The sequence below is a fragment of the Seriola dumerili genome, unplaced genomic scaffold, assembly GCF_002260705.1.
Source record: "Seriola dumerili isolate Sdu_G_001 unplaced genomic scaffold, Sdu_1.0 BDQW01000025.1, whole genome shotgun sequence".
NCBI classification, from domain to species: Eukaryota; Metazoa; Chordata; class Actinopteri; order Carangiformes; family Carangidae; genus Seriola; species Seriola dumerili.
In genome coordinates this window covers 18,812,371-18,835,499 of record NW_019174280.1, presented here as the reverse complement: position 1 = coordinate 18,835,499, position 23,129 = coordinate 18,812,371, and the positions used below count along the sequence as shown (strand labels likewise).

The 23,129-nt window shown below is 40.3% G+C and overlaps 1 protein-coding gene across 1 annotated transcript; it reads right to left on the bottom strand.

The window, feature by feature from the left end:
• Positions 1–270: 270 nt before the first annotated feature.
• On the bottom strand, positions 271–22,585 carry nudt14 (nudix hydrolase 14). Its single transcript, XM_022770443.1, has 5 exons — positions 22,455–22,585; positions 12,049–12,092; positions 6,868–6,932; positions 5,338–5,632; positions 271–2,515 (listed from the first exon to the last, which is right to left on the bottom strand). The coding sequence occupies exons 1-5, from the start codon at positions 22,533–22,535 to the stop codon at positions 2,266–2,268; spliced, it is 735 nt and encodes a 244-aa protein (XP_022626164.1). The 5' UTR covers positions 22,536–22,585; the 3' UTR covers positions 271–2,265.
• Between the last annotated feature and the right edge of the window lie 544 nt (positions 22,586–23,129).

Genomic DNA, 23,129 nt, shown 5'->3' with positions numbered 1-23,129 from the left:
CTGAACTCTGATCCGGATAGTAATGTAAGATTTTTTTCTTTTTTAAGTGAGCAGTCGTTTTCTAAAAACACTAGGCTTTGCTTCAGTACTTGCATATTTCTAACAAAAACAACAAGGTGTGTGTGTGTGTATGTGTGTGTGTATGTGTGTCTGCATATGTGTGTGTGTGTGTGTGTGTGGGGTGGGGTGTGGAGGGGAGGGAGGGGGGGTGTTGTTTCATCACATATTAAATAATAAAAGAAGTACCAGCCCTTTTTTTGAATGAAGAAAAATACTAACATATACTATAGTAAGAAGAGTAAGAACTTTGTTGCCTATAAGCTGCAAGTGATTTTGAGATATAATACTATAATAGTGACATGCTGGTCATCATCACATTCAGAGATTTTCCCTGAATATGACCAAAGGTTTGATGATTTTGGACCTGAGATTTTGGCAAACTGCTGTTGAGATTAACTTTGCGTTTTACACTGGACCTTCCCAAATGAATTATGATTAAAGGCAATCTGTTAGATGGTTGAACTCCTTCCAGACATGCTCCTAAACCTGCATTGTGTTCAAAATGTAACCTTTAACATGCCAGGGATATAATTAACTCCCTAGAAATGACTTACTTGTAATGAAAATGATTTAAAAAAAAATAAATAAATAGAGGATTTGACCTTTGAAGACTTGCTGTATTTTGCAGTTTGTCTTTATCTCAGAAAGAAGAATATGCAATAGAGGCTAAAAAGAAATTCCTCTATGTCAATAAAAACTCTATGTCAAAAGGATTTCAGGTTGTTCACTGACATTTTAGAGACAAAACATCTGGTTCTGAAAACAAACTGTAAATCCACTACAGCTTTTTGAAGTCCTAACTAAACGTGAGGATGTCATTTGAAGTGGATTTCAGTGTGTTACATCTTCTACTAATCTAGTACAGTATGCTTCAAATCAGGATTGTGCTTGAGTACAATGACACACTGAAAACAGAAATTAGGCCCTCGGTGCAGAGGTAGGTGTATGCTTTTTTTTTTTTTCCTTCTGTGCAGTGAATAAAGTCTGCAAATATGTCGACTGGTTTGACTTGATGAAGGATTTCCAACAGAGTGAGAGTTGAGTTCAGCGACACTGAGTGATTGTTTAGCCCGGGGTACTGTGATAAGTATTGCTTAAAGGCTGTGGATCAGAGAAATTAATTGAGGCATGCCTGAACAATTGGTGGTTAAAACACACCTAACACCTGCGTAGTTACAAGGCCCCACAATTGACTAGCATAGTTTTTGCATTACTGGATCATGGCTTAAAGGAATACTCCACTGTTTTTATTCTATCTTATTTTATTTGCCTTGCCTCTATGTCATTAGTGAACATTTGCAAAAAGTAGCCACTGCTCATCTGCTGTGTCTTGTTATTACATTAGATGCAATATAAAGGTTTGCATGAATATGGCTCCAATGCAAATGCTAGCACATTAAAATGTTAGCAAACCCGAGCTAACCAGGGGTATATGGCTGGTTAGCATCGTGGTTTAATGCTGAGTTCACGTCATATGGGATGGATTGGTAGAGAAGGGAAAGATTTCCATGTAAGCAACTTATGTTCATGACATCAAGACTGTTGTACGACGACAGAGCTGGCTTTCTGAGACTTAAAAATATAGTGGGCTGACAATATAAGATCAAATCCATGGACTAAAATTGTGTGAGGCATATTTGTTTGGTTTGGTTACCTATTGTAATTACAAGTCGGAAACTTGTAATAACGATAACTCCGATGTGACATGAACGCAGCATAAAACACAGAGTTTGCAGTGAACAGTGGGTTTTGCAGGAATAGTTAAAACAAGTTTGAGGAAAGGGAAATGTTTTTTTTTTTTAAATCAGTAACATATCCTGAAAGTAACATTCGACATCCACAACAAAAACCAGTGGAGCATTCCTTTAAATCAAGGGCAGGCAAATGAAATCAGTGATATCCAGCCATTTGTAACAGATGGCACAGTAAATGAAACAAAGTGCCAGTGGCAAACAGCTATGGCAAGTTTGTTTTGTTTTTTTTTTTTAGGAAAAATATTAAGACCACATAAAATTTAAAAAGGTAGACAGGACAAAACTTAAAGATACCTGCTGGCAACAAGACAAGGGGCCCACCCTTCATCATGTACCAATAAGCAAAAAAGGCAACACAGGATGAAGAGCCAGAAGGGGAAGAGAGGAAGTGCTGGGCCAGTGTTTGATTTAATTTGGAATAAATGGTAGAAAGCGGGTTGGTTAATACTAGTTACACATTAGTGGAGATCTTGTACTTGGGAGACATGTTATTATGGAACCAGATGAAGCTAAAAATGACGCCCATGGTTTTTTGTATACGCTCGTTGTAGGCGAACGTCATGGCCTCGTGCAGCGGGACTTTGACCACCTCGATAAGCTCTCCCTCCCGGGGCTCACCTCCACCTGCGCTCACGCAGTTGTCATCGGACACCTCAGCGTAAAACATGGTCTGCTTGGCACCCGTTACACCTACACCTGACCTGGTGGAAAAAAAACATGGAAAAGGAAAAAATGGTTTCTATATTCCCAGTATTTTAAGATTCCACATTTGACTCCTGAATAAAACTCCTGATAATAAGATAATTAAGTTCCAATACCAAAATCATACTCTTTTTGGTACCTTTTCTTAAATACAGTGTCTTCTCAGTTTATCAGGGCACTCCAACAATTTAGTATTATACAGTCACGAGCACTTTCCTAGGAACACCTGTACACTTGCTTTTTAATGCACTTATCCAATCAGCCAATCATGTGGTTGATTGGATAATAACATGGTCTGATGAATCTGGGTTTCTGCTGAGGAACGCAGATGGTAGGGTCAGAATTTGGTGATGTAACGATGTTGGTAATGTTTTCTTGGCCCACTTGGGACCCCTTCTTATCAGTCAATCATGGTTTGAATGCCTCAGTCTATCTGAATATTGCTGCTGACCATGTGAGTCCCTTTATGGCCACAATGCACCGTCTTCTAACGGCTACTTTAAGCATGAATATGAGCCATGTCACAAAGCAAAAGTCGTCTCAAAGTGGTTTCATGAACATGACAATGTGTTCAGTGTACTTCAGTGGCCTCCCCAGTCTCCAGCTCTGAATCCAATAGACATGAAGAACTCAGGCTGCTTGGAGAGGAAAGGGAGGAATTACCTAGTATTAGTATGGCGTTCATAAAAAAGTGCAAGATTACTTGACTTGATAGTTAAAGCAGAGACACAGAGGACATTTATGACTAGTGAGCTGACATGTACAATCTGCCTCTTTAGCTCCCCTTTAACATAAAGCAGCAAAGAACTTGAAATACAAATGCAATAGATATTTTCTCTAAAACAAGCATTCTAGCATTCTCAATTATGATTTTAGAAGAAAAGAAAAGAAAAACTAAATGATAAATAAGAATCTGACATTCAGTGCCAGCTTTCAGTTTTAAATACAACTGTTTTGTTTTCTGCTGCTACATTTCTGACACATTTCTGAAGAACTCTGAATTGCCCACATTTCAGATATGTTCAGTTTTCCAAATAGGTCTTTTTGTTGAGTTCACTGACGACTGTTTTCAATGGCAGGAGAAACAGCTCAGACTCAGAGCTTAGAGGGCAGGATAAACATTCATGAAAAGTGTGGATGAGCTTTATAAGTTGTTGAAATTTTGACTTACAGAAATAACAACTCCTAAATCCACATAAGCCTCCAAGTCAACTACGATATGTCTCTCACCACTTTTCTGGTTAGGGCAAACAAAACAAGAAATTGTGGAATACAAACACAATGTGAAACAAATTGGCAATTCAGTTTGTTTTTGCAGCTACAGTTTGGTCAGTACTCAAAAAGGATTAAGTTCGACTTGATGATGATCAAAATGATTAGATCTGAGCAGCTGATCTATAGGATGAAAATGTTCGGAGGCGACACATTCACATATGAAAGCTGTAATTCTCCATCTTTGAGATATGATAATATGCAACATACACCAACACCAGTATTAGTCGTTAGAGTTTCTTTGCCATTTAAACCGAACTGTAATCATCTGCTGCAGAGGTTTGTGACCTTGATTTGCCCCGTTATTAGTGAGGAGCTTCACCATTTACTCTGCCTCTGTCAAACACACCCTCATAGGTGTCATGAGGGTTAAGACGATACCCATCTCTTTAATAGAAGCAGCCCACACATAACAATGGCCATAGACGACACCAACACAGCTGGAGGAGGAGTGTGAGTCAAATCAAAAGCACAGTTACGGGAAGCATCAGTCAAAGCTGTCCAGGTGCTGTCGTCTAATGTGGGACTTTCCATCTCCTGACACTTTAAACTGCGGCGTCTCACTGTAGCTTGTTAATGATATACTCACAAAGATGGATGGTTTGCCTAACGCTTCTTTTCATCTCACTCGCATAACCTCGCCACTTTTACTTTATCATTTTGGGGCTTCCTTCAAAAGACATAACCAAAAATGTCACTCAAGCACTTCCTTCCTGACACCGGACACAAGAGCCTGTTCTTTTTGACCAATGGAAGAGCGGGACGCGTATGTGCACAAACCAATGCACACACCTTCTTGCGAGCTTGACGACGGCGAGTGTGAGGTTTGATAGAGAAATGACAGATTTAGCCATATTAGCCATATTAGCATGTGATGTATTGGTCCTGCCAGCAGCATTTTTTATTTAACGTGGAAGCTGCAGTTATTTTTCTGGCTCTAGCAAAGGGATGTGACGTTTCCATTCTTAACCTACAAAGCTCTTAGCTTTGTTGTCAGGCGTCATTGAACGCAACACCAAACCCCACTGAACTACTTAAAAAAAAAAAGAAGAAGAAGCTGGATATGTGGGTAGTGATTCGGATGTCGGACTGGACTGGATGGAGGTGCAGGAGTGGTTAAATAAACATACTTTTGTAATTCCATAGGTTAGAGATAAAACAACAAACTTTTTACCAGCCACCTTTCAAGTATACAGGGGGGGTGAGTGTTGAGTGCTCAACAGATTTGGGTGCAGGATCATTATAAGACTTTTGAAAGATGTTTTAAATGGTTCCTTTTAGTTGAATTTCACACCAATAAGTCTACAAAAAGAAACAAGGCCGCAAATGTAGGTTATTTCTGAGTGAACATAGCTTAAGGAAGATCAGAAATGATATATTACATGGAAATTATACAAAATAGGACAACAGGAAATTAATTGTTAAGGGAGATGAAATCCAGAGAGTGTAATTAAAGCAGATATTCAAAAGACAATGAAAAGCATTAGGGAATGGGTAGGTTCATGAGTAAAAAACACATTAAAGGCCTCTGTTAAGTGAACCTGCTAACCTGTAAGAAGTAATCCTCTTCAGCTTAGAGGCAGGCACGTCGTAGCCACACTCCTCCAGCACCTCCTGCCGGGCGATCTCCTCCAGGGAGAGGTTGGGTTTGTCCACCAGCCCAGCACAGAGCTCATAGGTGACCCCCGCTGAGGCCGGGGGCCACTGAGAAGAGCTCTCCCCCTCCGAGGCCGACTGGCCCTCCTGAGACTCGGGGGCTGCGGCTTCGGCAGCACCCTCCTCGGTTTTCTCAGCCGACTGAGGCTGCTGCGTCTTGGTCTTTTCCCACTCATTCATGTATACGGCTGGTGGTGGGGAAAGAGAGAATATAATGTCATTACCTGCGTGGAAGCAAGAAATGATTCTCATTACTATGACTTTTGTTTTATCCACATCACCAAAAACATGCGTAATGATTCTTATTATTTACAGTAACTTATAGCAGGACTTACAGAGGCAGAATATTGACATTTTTACAAATATCAGATAATTTCTTGAGTCATTCTGGTAAATACTGACAGATACAGAGACTATTAAATTCACCGATTTACCACTATGTACCGTTTAGATTCCTCCAGTGGTATTTAGATATTATACTTTTACTGTGATGCTTGAGCTGAGTCAGATATTTAAATTACATCGACTCAAATGTAGAATACATAATACTAATACATAATACTAAATGATTAATAAATTAAATGGAAAAACAATCAATAGATCAATAATGAAAATAATCTTGCAAGCCTTCAGCACAAAGATTACTCCTTGAAAGTTTCCCTGCTTCAGCTGTAAATATAAATTGAGAAATTTTCTCCTTTCACTCATAAATAACTTTTTCAGAAACGCACAGAAAGTGAGACCCAAACTTGGGTTAGTCGTTGTCAAATTCACACGTTAAGCACATGCAATGTAATCATTCAGACATCAGATCAGAGCAATATCAGTATCAGGTAGTGTCAGGGTTTCCAGCAGCAGTTTTTAGTGGAGGTGTCCTGCCCCACCTGAAGTAAAGAGTGCTTCTGCTAACGTCAGAAATGTTGTACTTAGCAGTTATGCTAATTAATTTCCTGGGGGGAAAACCCTGAATATGTTTCTATGCATTTGTTTTCTGATGTCAACAAGCTGATAAAAATATTGTACACTCCCTGTTTGAAAATGAATGCCATTCTTGGCTGTAGACCACTTGATTTCTTTCAGATAAAGAACAGTTTTTTTCTCCCTACAGCAATGAGAGAGGAGAGGAAAAAAAATATATCAGTGCCCAGACTTCCTTGAATTTAGCACACTGCGGTGTGGAACAGTCCCTGGCGACTTCTAACAAAGGAGGTTAGGCTGCTTTGTAACGGGGCCTCTTGCAGTCTATTTATGAGTCGGCATTGTTACTAAGATTCAGTTGAATAAACAGGGATTGTAATGTACTGCTTTTTTAGTGAAAGTGCTCACAGGATATATAACAATCTAGATCTGGTGACAAGAAGAAAATGAATAAACTGCACTGTACAGTAGCACTGGTGTGTTGGTTTGTGAGGTGAAAACCTACCTGGACGGAACTGCTTGACAAGGACAAAACAGTGTGAGGTGGTGTTGAAGATCAGCACTGATACACTGGGGGAAAGAGAAAAACGTTAAATAAATATCATGCTCAGACAACTTTCTCTTAAAATATATCCCTGACTAAATGATGTATCACCGGTGAGGTAATCTCTCTCAGCATATCTGAGACTTTAGCTTCAAGCGGGCAGTAATTCATGGCTGGATCACCTTTTAAATAATTCCATGTAATGGAATCACCAGTTATTAGAAAGAAGGGAGCGGGAAGCGGGGCGGTTCTGGATTAAAAGAGGTGTCTGCCTGGGGAAAATCCAACATCTCAGGGTGCTCTGGCTTCCTCCCACAGTCCAAAGACATGCAGGTTAAGTTGGTGCCTGTAGGTGTGTTTGTCTCTATATGTCATCCCTGTGATAGATTGGTGACCTGCCCAGGGTGTACCCCGCCTCTCGCCCAATGTCAGCTGGGACTGGCTCCTACTCCCCCGCAACCCTCAAAGGATACTTGGTACAGCTAATTGATGGATATGTTAAACTACTAAATGAACTCTCATCCAATCAGAATACCATGCCCCACCTAGTTCATCTTTCCTTGGACAATTCTTATTGGACAATGACTAAATACATAGTCAGATACAGTCCAAAAAATGGAGGCGCACTGCATACACACCCATGTTCATGTTCGCATAAGAAGGAGGGTCAATGTGATCTGCTTCTCCACTGGCACCCAGTGAATGGTATACACACAGGTGGGTCACTGCTCTCTGTGTGTGTGTGTGTGTGTGTGTGTGTGCATATGAGTGTGACTGTCGCTGCCAGTGGAGACTTGGGGCCTGGGGTCTGTGTTGGGAAAGCGGATGTGTCTGAGGCGGCAGGAAGCCCTGCCCTGTCTTTCCCATGGCGAGAGGGAACCAGGAGATTGCGACTACAGCTTGTTTCTAGCTGCAGCGCCAGGGACACTGATTTAATAACTGTTTGCTATATACATACAGTATATACGGTTATTGAATGAAACAGTGTGTAACAATGTCAGCTGACCTGGTTGCCTTGGTAAATAGTTTTGTGTCATTTGTCTGCAGTTAAAGCCTGTTTAGCAACTTCAATTTTCACTCACTCAACACGTTTCAGGTGCAATTTAACAAAGTAAAATGACTTATAATTTCTTTTTCCACTGCTGGAGATAAAAATGTAATTCATTAAGCAGAGCAAATGATGTCTGATAATGCTGAAGTCATAACACTTGCAATGTGAGCAGACTGAGTCAGTTTTGACTCGGCTACTGATCAAAAAATTTCTGGTCCACTTTTAAAGTATGCTTCAAAAAGTGATTATCGCATCATATACCTTTGTCTGAAGGCCCTTTACCGATGGAGGAATCATCTGTATATGGTGAACACGTTCAAGACGAGACTGTCCCAAAGTGTGCACTGTCATACCCGTTTAAACATTTCATTGTGTTCAAACTACAAGGATGCAAAAGACAGAATTTTCTAAATGAGACCTTGGAGGCGTGACACTGCCATCTTGCAGTGTGGCATTTCTGAACAGGTGTAAGCAACTGTTGAGACAGGCAGAACAAAACATCATACAAACTAATTATTATATGTATACTGATGCCTTCAGGGCCTCACATCCAGGCCAACCAGTTACAGAAACCCGCAAAAAGGCAATTATCAGAGTTTGATAAAGCATCGCTAATAATGTCGTTACTTAAGTCTTAGCTTTTGTGCATGGATAACGTTGACATTTCCAAAGAGAATTCGTCAGAAAATTTCAGTTTAGAAATCACTTAATCATAATTAATCTGTTTCTCTGAAAATCTTCTGAATGTGTCTAACAAACATTTGAGCTATGAAAAACCATTAGCCATGTACGTGACAGTCTACAGCTGGATCAGAAAGAGCATCACCACTGTAGAGCGCAAGTATGGATAAGGCAATATGGTAGATTTAGCTCAAAAGTGGGCCACACAAGCCTGAGGCATGAGAGCTGTCCCTTGAGGGAGGTCTGGGTTTTGTAGTGCTGTTCCACACCATTACTGCTGTTCTACAGCTTCCTGCAGGAAAAAAGAAATTCTAATGGTTAAACCAAGAAGCAGGCTAAACGGACGCTCAGGACTTTTCACGCACCGTTAAGCTTTCTCTGCAGGGCTTCTGGCTGGACGGCGGGAAAAAGTGGGTTATGGCAGACAAATGAGGAGCAGGACTAAGGTGAGTACTGATCCCAACACAGAGCTCATCAGAACAGGCTCTTGTTGTACTGGGGAAAAACTGTGTAAAGTTCTATATAATCCATCTTCAATACCATAACTGAGGCAATGACTCAACCAACAAGTCTACAGACAAACTTGCCTGTAGTTCTTGTAACTAAATGTGATGCATTTATGTCCAATCGACGGTTTTAAACTCAAAGGTACTCAATATACTTCACTAAAGAAAAGCAGCACATCCCCACATCTGAGAAGCTGATACCAATTCATTTTTTGCTGTTTTTTTCTTGAAGAATTACTGATAAAAATGAATCCTTGCAGCTGTTGTTCATTCTACTAATACTGATTAAAAATAAACTGACTGTGTGCTACAAATTGATCCAAACTCATCCCAAACATGAAAAGCAGAATGATGTGTAGCCTCCACAGGTATTAGCCGGCTGGAGATAGATGAATACTCAACTCAATGGCATGGAAGAGAACAAAGACACATGAGCAGGACTGCACCGAAACCACAAAATATGCAAATGACTTGATCTTTCTGAATTTCTTGCACTGACAAACACTCTGGCTCTCATTAAAAGTCACTTCCAGTAATAAACAAGCACCACTATGCAAACACTCCCATAAACACATAGGTGTCAAAATAACAAGGCGATGGGAATTTGCAAACATGTGTTTTTGTAACTTTAGAGAAAGCTTAGACGTTGGTGAAGCAAGTTCTTGGTGGGTATTTTGCCTTGTTACAAATCAGTTTCATGGACGACATCTCAAGGCACAGCCCAGAACTGATCAGTGTCCTGTACAAAGACTTCAAGATTGCATCCCTGCTTTTTGATGCAGTTCTGTTGGCTTCACCAGGCTGAGACCTTTAGTGCGACTGAGGGCCAGGACCTCCTTATCGGCGCCCATTGCACATCTGGCGGAAAACATTACCCCTTCCTAGTCCTATTTGGAGGAATGTAATGCCCCAAATAAAGGGGTGAACAGTGGCTCGGGATGAGGGTAAGATGCGGTGTTAGAGCGATGGAAGGACTGGTGTACCGTCAGTGGTAAAGCCAGCGTTGTACCAGATTGTCAGATTGGTGAAGAGGTGAGTCCGAGGGTGCAGCTCCCAATTTACCAATCTACCCTCCAGCTTCAAGTTATCACCAAGAGTTCTCGGTAGTAACTGAATAAATTTGATAGCAAAATGAGCAGTTTCAGTCACACTCTTTGTTGTGGAGAGATTCAATATCTCATCAGATCTGGGAACACATTGGAATCCCATGGAAGAGCGGCAGGACACGACTTAGGAGAGGGATGTCTGGGCCGCCATGCTCGTAATGTTATCACTGGACTCACAGCCAGACTTAAGTGGTGGGAAATGAAAGGACTGATAAATGGTGTCAAAGTAACGGTGGCCACTGAGACGTCAGCATGTTGTAGAACCACTGAAGCCTAATGTTGTAATGCCTTGTCAATTGTACATTCAAGGGATTAAGTTGTCCAGAAGAATTTATCAAATTGCAGTTACTTGGTAGAGTAATAACAAAAGAAGTTGAAGGTGAATGTTTGTGAACCTTGTAGACAAATTACTGTTATTTAACTAGGAGTCTTCATTCCATGAGGAATCAGTTTCAAAACCTAACAAAGAAGCAGCTCACAAAAAAACTGATCTTTGCAAAAAATGTAAGCAGAGAATAATCTTCGTTTAAACGTTCACCAAATTAAATATTTCCAGCAACTCTCATGACATGTCTTACAACCTTATGTGGTCTTTGCTCAGATTTGTCTTTCACTTTTCTCGCTGGTGTACCGGAACATTAAAGACCGAATGACGCCTGCTGAGAAGAAAAATGTTACGCACACTTAAACAAAAATGCAAAACAGTCCTGCATCCATTCAATATCCGCTTGTGGGGGAATAACACTTAGACAGAATTTCCACCTGAGGAATAGCTGGATGTTCCCATGGGCTATTTTCGCTTTACTGCTTTTGTCTCTGTGGTACTATTACTAGAGGGACCTTTTTTTGGGGTCAGGGGTGGAGGAAAGAGGGTTTAAATGACCTGAGACTCACCTCAGGGCATTATGGTACCCTGAGCAAAAACAGAGTGTAGGAACTGAGGCTTTGACACAAATGTGTGATATTTCTCTTACAGTGTCCCCTGTGAAGCTCAGACATTTATAGCCATTTCCACATAGAATAACAGGGCGCTAGATCCTAAAAAAAACAAGGTCGGTTTGGGTTGACCATCCTCCCAGTGTAGGACAGATGAGGAATAAAAATACCATGAGGAGGAGATGCTAATTACAGCTACAGGTGATGACACACAAGTTGTCTTCTTTGATTTTCTGTTAAAATGCCCACACAGCATGAACATATTGCTTTATTATTACATATATATATATTTTATGCTGCACCAGAAAGCTTCCCCAAACTAGGAATAAAAATTACAGCAGTTTGTTGTGACAGACAGACAGACTGTATTTCTCTTGAAATGTGTGTCTCAGTTGCATTGCAAAAACATCCAAAAGCAGAGGACGGAGAGAAGAAATAAGATTTAGAGCTACACGGAGAGCTCGGGTCAGGATTGGTGCAAATCAAGCTCCTCAGCGCCCAGATCACCACATTCATCCTCATCCGTTGATCCCCCAGAGCTAGATCAGATTCAGATGCTTTAGAGACAAGCTCTTCAGATTGCAATATGTCTCCTGACATGATGAACATGCTGATGTGTTTACATCTCAGAGCTATTTTATTGGCAGACATTCTTTAGAAGTGATGTCTTGGCTGTGCAAACCAAACTCCACTGTGTTTTAGACCTATTCCTCATCAGTGCTTAATCTGGTTTTATTATTTAGCCCATTTTGAAAAAAGAAAAATGGTTTTGACAGTATTTGTGTGAGTTTATGTGTGGACACAGAAAGAGTGGAAAGGAGCACTGCTTCCATCCAGCAGTAATGAAAGAAATGATTTTTACCTGTCATGGGTTCGCATGAAGTCCCAGGATTTCTTTGTGCCATTCTGTGAAGGAATAACACAAAATTAACAGCATAAATAAACACAATAAAGACTATTTCAACCCCCTCAGCACCAGACAGCATTTAGGCGCAATAAGATGCATTCAGTGTACCACAACATCTCACTCCCTTTGTGTCATATGACTAGCATGGCAGGGTGTCAAATCATATGTGATTTATTCAATGTGATTACTGTAAAGGCAACAGCTGCCCCACAACTGCTGCTTGCTTGGGCACGTTGAAGTAATATCACAAACCACACCTTACGAAAACATCTGCGCATGCAAAGCAAAAGAAAAACACCGTGCCTGCATCAGATGACATTCTTAAACTTTATCAACTGCAGTACACCAACAAGCACATGAAAGAAACTGCAAACTTAAGTGTTTATAGAACTGTATTACATTACTTGCATAATATTTTTTTTTAACTGTCAGCAGAACATGAAAAATAGCTGTATGTTCAGGGAGAGAATCCTGATGACTACATGTTGAAACACATCCTGTAATTATTCAACTTAAGTGACAGAAGTTGTTGTAACTAAGTGTTTATATGCCCTATGGTCACATCATCACACCAACGAGATGTGAGGCTGAGCACGCCTCAACTAAATTTCCAGCAGCGCAAGTACAATCGAACTGCCGTCACAGGTGTGTACATCTCTGGCGTCCTGAGATCTAGTCTGGTTCATTTTCATTCATACCAGGTGAGGCGAGGTGCTTGCAGTTCGGGCAGCCAAACTCTATCAAGGAAAATCAAAAATGATAAGGAATTCATTCATTGTTTACTTTGACTTTACTTTTGGTGTGAACTCAACAAGTAGTTCTCATCCACTGATGTATGAATGGCTACAGCTGTGGCTCAGTCTCCACAAAAGACTGTCAAGAGAGACTTCAGCCCGATTGGTTTTTGGTTTAAAATATTAGCATTTAAACATAGTCGGGGACTGTCTCATGCAAAATCTGTTAAGTCAAGTACAACATCTCTCCCTCCCCACGTTTCCTGTCTGACTTTGAACTATATACTATCAATTAAAGGCAAAACGCCAAAACATTATGGCCACCACCCAATATGCTGTTGGTCCTCGGCATGCCGCCTAAACAGCTCTGACCCACCAAGGCATGGACTCTACAAGACCTCTGAGGGTGCCTGTGGTATCTGGCATCAAGAAGCGAGTCGCACATGCTATAGGTCCGGTAAGATACGCCAGTAGATCAGACGTATTCCAGCACATCCCCCGATAACCTGGTTTGTCCCTCCTCCGACCATTTTCAACAGGTGCTCATCACAGCTGATCAAGAGCACCTCACAGAAAATACACCAGGTTGAAATATACAGGAATCTTTCTTTGCTTTAACATTAATCAGTTGATCATTGCAACCTTTTGCAGATATTTAACTAAATAACTATGTGCACCAATACAATACAATAATAGTATATATTTGTGACCTGTTTTTAAAGATTTACACTGGTAGGAACTGGTGGGCTTAGAGCTGAGAGTCACGGGACGGGAAGTCAGAGACAAAAAAAAAATCGCATTCAATATAATGTGACTTTTACTTTTTATTGTTCACATCAAATCAGCACAGATAAGTAAATTAAACAGAATCATTAACTTAGCGCGTACTCCTGTCTCCACATTACATGCTGTATAAATATGGTAAAGTTGGCCTACATTTTCTATGCCTGAGGAAATATGGCCTTGATTCAAATTTAGGCTACATCGCTCCCTCCACCCACGAGCTCTTTCAGACACAGAGATGACAGCTTTACAAGAAATGGCTTATTTCACCTACAATAGACGTGCCTTCTTGTGTGCAAGTGCGTTTCAGCACCACCCAAGACATGGGAGGAGGTGAAATGGCAAGCTAATTGCACTGATAGAATCAAACATAATAGAGCTACTGTTGTAGCAACAGGATCTGAGTTAGGATGTGCCACTGTGCCAAAGACGTACTTAGAGCTGCAATGAACCACGTTTAGATTTCTATCTGAAGGGAATAAAACCCTTACATGCAGTTTTAAGTACAACTGACTGACTGCGCAGGAGTTTGTGTCCTTTCGTCCAAAACTTTCTGATTTGTGCAAACATTTTTTTTCCATTGTCAAACATAACAAAACACTTCTAAAAGCGATGAGAGATTTATAATATTATGTTATAAATCTGGCTGGTTTAATATTACTGTAGAAACACTGTATGTTGTGGATAAAACAGCAGGAACATCTGTACAATATCATGTAACTAAATGCCACAAACTTTGGCCCCAAAATGGATACAACCCCATCAAAAAAAAAAAGATCATTATCAATTAATCTGTTGATTTTATTTTAACTAATTGATGAACTTCTTATTTGGTTGATGAAATGTTAAAACAAACAAACAAACAATTCCCATAGCCCAGGGTGTTTACTGGTTTTGTTCCACAATCAAAAACTCAAATGTGCTTTATTTACAATATTAACACAAAATACAGAAAACAAGCTAATCCTTGCATTTCACAAGCTTGGTCCAGCAAATGTTTTAAAACAATTACCTGATTACCAAAATTGTTGGTGGGTAATTTTTTGCCCAATAATTTCAGCTCTACACTTAACCTTCAAATTGTAGTATTTATAGCAGGGCTGTTGCCTTGCATTCACCTCCTTTCATTTTTAAGACAGACCTATAACCAGCTCTGTCTAACAGCAGATTAACCTGCTTTCAGTATGAATCACTGAATTGTTCAGTGGTATTTTCAACTGAATACTATAACCAACCCTAAAATTACAGAGATGATAATAGTATACAGTCACAAGAGCATCTAAGAAGGCCTGAAGACAGCACTGCAATGCTTTGTCTCATTTATCAGCAAAACCGTATCTCAATCCATAGAAACTACGAATCATTCCCAACTTCTACCCAGTTTCTGTTTAAGATGGGCTACAGATACATCTAATGAGGACTACTGTAGATCTACTGTCAACAAACAGTGAACGACTGGTGCACGACCTAACAGGTCACAACCACAGGGCTTCAATGTGAAGCCAAGCTAGCATAATGCCGCTCATGCATCATTAACTATCTATCACTATGTTGTGGTGTGAAATGAGAGCATGAAGCCAAAGTTTGTGTAGGTTTAGTTTTGGTATTACTAGGGTGTCACCTTTAAGTACTGTAAACGCTACAGACGGGTGACACATTAAAGGAAAAACGAGTGGAGAAACAGGATGACAGTGACCTCATTCATAGGGAACATGGGGTCACTGAATGGTTAGATGAGTATGAAAACGATGTGAATCATACGCTGTGGCCGTTGCAGTCATCAAATCTCAAACCCAATTGAACACCTCAGCGTTCTCCACCACCATCATCAAAACAACAAATGAGGGAATATCTTTTGCAAGAACGGCGTTCATCCCTCCAGTGGAGTTCAGAGACTCGGAGAATCAATGCCAAGATGCAGGGAAGCTGTTCTGGCAGCACGTGGAGGCCCGACACCTTACTGAGACACTTTATGTTGATCTTTCCTTTAATTTATCACCCATCTGTAGGTCACCAGTCTGTAGGTAAGACTGACACAAAAAAAAAAAAATCAATTACCACCAGGTCTGAAAAATTGTTTAAAGATGTAAGCTATGTTTTATTATATTGTACACTGTTTTATATCATTGCTAATTAGATAAAAACAGATAAAGATTACATTTTATGATTTTAAATGATTTTAAATGAATCAAAAAATAATTGAATAATTGTGCATTGTGCATTTCCTAAACAAATATTGTGATATAAAACTTGTGTGATAGTGAGGAAATTTAATTTACAAAGAGGATACATTTTGCCTTGCAGATCTAGTTTAAATAAACCAAAACTGCAGGTTCATGCTCCACGGATCCGTATGCTTAGGACCTCACAAGATGTGAACCTGATCAAGCAAGATGCGATACCTGCCACCTTTCCTCTCAGTGTCAACCATTAGTAAAGCGTCGACATCATCAGAACTCCTCGCCGTGCAGTCATGTCATGAAAGATGCTCTGGCCGCGCCGCAGACAGTCAACTGGTGTAGCTGCTCTTACAAAACCCTGTCATGTCAACAAAAGTGTGCAAGCTTCTTACATGCACATCATTCCTCCGTGAGGCCAAGCCAGCCGCGCCCCTCTCACTTTTCATCGATGAAAGGAAAATGAGTGCGAGGGCGTGTGGGTGATAAATTACTTGTCATTACTGAGGCGGGGATGCACTTCTCGTGTCTTGATGCTCTGTAAGGAGTGGTTATTGAATAATGTATGAGGAAGAGCATTTTTCCTGTCAATGAATGGATTTTTACATCACAAAATCTTCCGCTTAAAAGTTATCATTTTATAATGATGATGATTGTGATGTTGCATTGAATTCTACATTGCTGCCGGAAAAAAAACTATGATATATTACAGTCATTCAACAGGATACTATGGGACCGTACAGACAGGTAACACATTAAAGGAACATTAAGTGTCTCGGTAAGGTGTTGGGCCACCAGTTCAGTACACCTTGGCATTGAGAGTCCAGGTGTCTGGACTCTGCTGGAGGGATGAACACCGTTCTTCCAAAAGATATTCCCTCATTGGTGTTTTGATGTCGCTGGTGGAGCGCGCTGTCTGACATATCAGTCCAAAATCTCCCATAGGTGTTCAATTGGGTTGCCATCTGGTCATAGAATATGATTCATCATTTTCCTTCTCAAACCATTCAGTGACCCCATGTCCTCTGTGGTTGGGGGTATTGTCTTGTTTCTCTATTAATTTTCCAGGTTTTCCTTTAATTTGTCTGTATAATCATATCGCCATGCAAATAAATCTTTTGGATAATGAAGAAGTGTCTTTCATTTTTTCCCCATTCTCTCTGTTGTTAGCATCCTTTAAGTAATTATTTTAATAAATGTTCAGTAGTTAGAAAGTTTCTTTGTGTAGAATAAAGTTTTTTGTTTTTAAAAATGGAGCACAAATATCTAGAAGCAAACATATGGTTTGTGGTTGTGAAATGTTACAGTAGAGGCAGGCAACTGCAAAACAACTGACAGTTCCCGTAACTTAGTCAAAAAGCCTACTGAATCTTGCCTGACCACAACACATGACATGACACAGACATTATGATTTAACATGCAGCCAGCCTATTGTCTGGAGGTATTTACTGATCATCGAATGCTAGCTTAGCCCCAGTGGCTGTGCAGCAGCAGCCTGGAGGCCAGGGGATGCTGAATGTGGGTTTACTAGTGGCTACTATTAACATGTCAGCTAGAGAAGACACAACATTTAATGAGACAACTTTGGAGTTACTGGGAGTCCAATTTCTCCTGTTTTAGTAGAGGCTAAGCATCTCCTCACACCCCCGGCCCCAATCTAGCACATCTTAGACCAGTCAGCTGAACACAGAGAGACCATTCTGACAATCAAATAAGGGTTTTCTTAAGATGGTTCTAGCTTTTCACGTGTGATAATTTGATGCTTTTCTTTGTCATACATGACACTGAAGTGAATCTGTTTAGGGTTTGGACTGTTGGTCGGACAAAAGACATTAGATAACGTCAACTTTTTTTTAAGACAAAGCATGTTTATATAGGCCATCTGGTATTTTCAGACTCATCCAACTTTTTAGTGTGAAAAAAACACAGATCTAGTTTGAGACTGCTTTACAGCACAAACAGGAAAAGTGCGCTGTCCTTCCAGTGTCAATGTGAGCGACTGTTAAGAAGGTGGTGGTTGTGGTTGGGGTTACAGCAGATGGTGGAAGGTATGAAATCTGACAGAAAAATCACTTCAAGAAAAGCAAAAGAGAAAAGAAAGTCATCCAGTGATTGGGGGGGGGGCATAAAGAAAGTTGCAGGATAAAGAAAATATGGTCTTCATTTTGAAGAACAATAGAACGACCGACAAAACAGTATGAATGTGTCACCACACACACACACACACACACACACACACACACACACACACACACACACACACACCTTCCCTCTCTAGTGTCCTGTCACCACTCACAGATGGTGGGGTTCTCCTCATTACTCGGGCCACTTGCTGAGAGAAGGGGGGCGGGTACAGCTTGAATGGCCCAGGGGAGACGGGGAATCATGGCCGACATGGATTACGACAGAGAGATTAGCCCACGGGGAGAGAGAGAGACATGGACGGAGACAAGAGAACGTGAGAGAGAGAGAGAGAGAGAGAGAGAGAGAGAGAGAGAGAGAGAGAGGGAGAGAGGGAGAGGAAGGGAAGCAGGAACAGGCTACACAGGACCTTGAAATTAATGTGGTCCCTCTGGCTTTGGGCATCAGAAATGCTCCTGTGTGAATGGCTATTGTAGGAAGGGATGTATGGTCTTGATCTTTTAGGTACTTAAAGTCTAATAACCATCACACACACACCTCCTGTGCTTACTACACTATAAAGCCGGCAGCTGCAGCAGGAAGAAAAAAAAAAATCAACTACCTCCTCAAACACAATAGCCCTCTTTGATTCTCAACATGAGCTCTCCAGTTTTTTTTTTTTGTGGCTCTAGCTCCACTCTCTGTCCTCTCACCAGCCTCAACAAAGACAAAGACATGAGTATCATCCACACATTACAACCAGTGAACTAATGATCAGCAAGGTCTAAAAATGACAATGACAAAAGCATCTGCACCTGCATAAACTGATCGAGCTGAATTACAGGATGTGCAGCGTTAAAGCAGCCTTGTTAGTGGGACCTATGTATGAGTGCCAAATACAGTGTCAAGGACACACTCTTCAAGTACACACCCACATGACTGTGTCCTCCAGTGAAATCCACAGAAAGCATGAAAACCTCAAATCAAATAAAGTCAGTTTACATGCTAGTGTCCCTCTACTCAAACCTGAGTAGTAGGAGGAACAGTTTACAGCCTATTTCTGTTTTAACCGCTTTTAAACAGCGTCTGCCAAAATGGTGCAGTCAGTAGCATTGATGTGAGGTATTTACTTCAAATACATACATGCTTCAATTTATCATTATCATCATTTATCATCACAACGTATTAGGGCTGGTAAAGAGCTGAAACAGTCAATGACTGAAAATTTGGATCATAGATCATTTATCAGTCAAAAGCTGCAATATCAAGTCGATTTATTGGTTAGTGGATGGACAAAAAAATGAAATCAGCAGCAATTTTGATGATTGATTGTTTCCGTCGTTTTTCAAGGAGAAATACCAAAACAATTAGATTCCAGGTTATCAAATGCAACTTTGCTGGTTTTCTTAATATAGTAAATTGAATATCTTTGGGTTTGGACTGTTGGTCGGACAGGACTTTTGAAGATGTCATCTTGCAGTCTGGGAATGTGGGGCGGACATCTTCCACTGTTGTCTGATGTTTTCTAGACCAAAAGTTTGACCAATTAATCAAGAAAATGATCATCAGACTTTCCACATTATGGACTATAAAGTGCCACTAACTAACTAATTAACTAACTAAATGATAAATAAAATAATTGAAGAACTAATTATTAATCGATGATGAAAATAATCATTAGCTTCCAGTAGCTGGTAGACAAAAAAATTACTGTTGCATTCTTGATATATGTCATGATATGGGAAAATATCATGCATAACATTTATAATAATTTTGCATAATAAGATACAATTCCTCTGAAAGTTAATAAGTTATCTAACTGAAACACCATAAACTACACCATAAATCATCTCTTCATCTACAATACATGCACACACTCATACACACAAGGGTCATTTTACTGCCATGATTCAAGCCCAAGCCAATAAATAACTAGTCATGTGAGAAATTGTGTGTTTTAATAATAGATCTTATTCATTGAAGGAGTAAGGGGCCACTGATCGTAAGCTCCACGAGATACATAATTACAGATGAATAATTCAAATCATTATAATGAATAAATGGAAGGCAATTATCCTGCTCTAAGTATCAACCTGTGATTCAACATAAGCACCAGGCAACAGAGATAAGAGGGGTTTCCCAGAGTCAACAAGGGACAATCACCTGCTTTGTGGAGCGAGGCAAGGGAGAGGAGACAAAACACCAATACACACTAATGATGAAGAGGGCCTCTTACACGTGACATTCACTTTTAGAGTGGGTTTCTGTGCGTGAGTAGATTTCAGTTATTGACCAGTGGCTGGGCTGCAGATGTACTCGGGAACATAAAAAGGTTTTGGGAAGAGATGCTCCCTCAGTGTGACTGAAAAGCCTTTGTTGGGAGTCCCTGAACAAACCCCTCCTGAGCTGCGGAGGAGTGATGACGAGGATGAAAGGGAGGGCAGAACGGAGAGGGAGTCCACCATCATCTCTTTTGTCGTCCATCTGCTGTCTTAACCCGTTCCACCATTCTCCTGACAAGCTTAACCCCCCCCCCGTCACAGGTGTGAGTCTTGGTACTTAAGTTTTCCAATTAAATTTAAGGCAACACTACAAAAGAGCATCTTCAAATCATAGATGTACACCAGTGGCAGTTTCTCTATGTTTTCCCACTTTAAAACAAACACTTCTAGAACAACTTAAAAAATAACAACATAAATCTGACTACATCAACACTAGGTTAAATAGCATCTTCCTTTCATCTATAATGGAAGTAAAAAGCAGGTCCATGCAGTTTCTGATTTCTAAGAGCGAGTTTCATCACAATGATTCCTTTGTGCTACTGTCACTATTGAGATCTTACAAAACAGAAGCCAACTCTATAACCCAGGAACAGCGGAACTGCACAAATATTTTGAAAGCTAAAAATAATTTCGTCTTGGACTGCTGCCTTTGTTTGGGTAAGGCAACATTTCTCACTTTGCTGAAGACCATCAGGACACACAGTCATCACACTTTGCTTTCTTCTAGTTCAAAGACACATGACAAACCTATAAAAATCAGACAAACTAGCCATGGTAATATTACCGTGGGCTGATGCTGTAGGGTTATAATTTCATACCTTTCCATTTCCAATATGCAACTAAAAATGCTGAGTGTCTACTGCTAAACACTGGTACAGTTACTATGAAGTGTGACAGCTTTTGAACCCCTTTGATAAAATGTTAAGTTAAGAAGATTTCAGTCATACAACATCCACTCTGCCCGCCCCGTTTGCCATCATGACCTGGATAAGCAGCCAAAAATGGATAGATGAATGAGAGGATGGATGAAGTAGTGAGTAGACGTGCACCCACTATACCTCTACAAAGCACTAAATATGCCAGCATGGTTCAATACAGAGCGGGATTAGACCTAAGGGGGATTCTGAATCTATATAAGAAGTGCTGTACGAGCCTATAAGATACGTTTGATATTAGAGAGTGACTTTTAGGCTTCAATGTTAACCTGTCATTATTGATTTCCTACTAGGGTTGGGCAAAATGATGATATACTCTCTACCTTAGGAAGATATGAATTTGTCATATTCAAATGTCTTGATATGTCTGACCTGCAGTCCAAAACATATTAAGTGTACTATCATTGGTGACAAAGAAAAACCTAAAATCCTAACATATGAGAAGTTAGAACCTGCTAAAACTAAAAGGATTATGCAATTATCAATATAGTTGCTGATTCAATTTCTGCCAATCAACTAATTGTTGCAGCTCTACTCTGTCAGCGTTAACAGGTCTGAGAAGGACTATAAGACATAGAGACTTGCTAAAACGAAGCCTTTGAATAATTTGACTTTCATGCAAAAGATTGCACCTGTGCTGAGCTGCAAACACATTTCCCTGCAGTTTTTCATGATACATCCTGGACTTGTACTTTGATCATAGTGTGGTTAACCAGGTATTACAGAGTCGTTTTAAATGTGTAAATTCCCATAGGTTTAAACAGGCAAAGGCTCTACAATGTCCGTCATATAAATGGTCAATTTAGCTCAATGTAAACCTGAAGGTGTCAAAGACCTCTCACCTACAGATCCTACAACAACCAGACTACATTCACAAAAAGACAAATTTAAGAGATGACATTAACCGGTTTCAACAAACGGATATCAACATCTTCCCTTGGTACATAACACTGCTGACCCGTGTTATCCACACCTCCTTACACTAATGTAAAGCATGTGCTAACGTTAACGTGATGCTCAACTAAAAAAAAAAAAACCTCTGCAGCAAGCTACCGTTAGCAATGTTAGCCCCTAGCTGCCTCTTAGCCGTCTCGGGTTCACGTCAACCACAGTGGCAACTGTTGAACCACCATATATAAAAACACAGCAAATACAGCGGTTTTGTCACTGCGGTTACAGTAATGACAATTGTTGCTGTCAACGTCTGTGTTTAAGGTCATAATTCATTCATGTTATGCTAGCCTGCTAGCATAATGAATGGGAGGGGGTTGGGCTAGCCTACAGCATCCAGCAGCTTCTATCAACCGTTATCAGACAGAATTAACTCACCTGGTTATAGTGCACCCTGAACGGTTTCAAATAGTCGGACTCTGTGCACGGAACGACTTCAATGTTGTTAATCTCCTCCATAGTTTGGCTGGGTTGGTGGCTCAGCGATGGTTGTCTGTCACCGCACACTAACTGACAGTGAAGGAATGTCTACGGAATCCGGGAGAGGACATGAGACTCAAAGGAGCGAGGATGGCAAGAGTGGAAATGAGCAATACTACGGATGATAGTTAATTACTCGCCAGAAATATAGATTCAAACACATTCTGAAATAACAGTGCCTGCAGACTCTTCACTTCATTTTTATGATGTAGAAATATCATCTTTTGAGAACAACTTTTCTTCATCTTTTTCTTTCTTCTTTATTCCCTCCTTTTTCCCCCTCTTGCATCCTAATGTATTCTGCATGCTGAAAAGTTGCTAATAAAGGGAATGCAGTGTGTGGGATTTTTTTGGTTCCTTCATCATCAGAGACCATTAAATGACACAAACAAACAACAAACTTCATGTTATGTAAATAAAAGGCCAACAAGCACAAATTAAAATAGTATTCCGTACAGTTTAATGTTCACCCATCCATTATGTATATACTTGCTCATCCTGTGCAGGGGTGGCTGGAGTCTGTCCCAGCTCACACTAGCTGAAACAATCACAAAAATGATCAAAACGTATGCC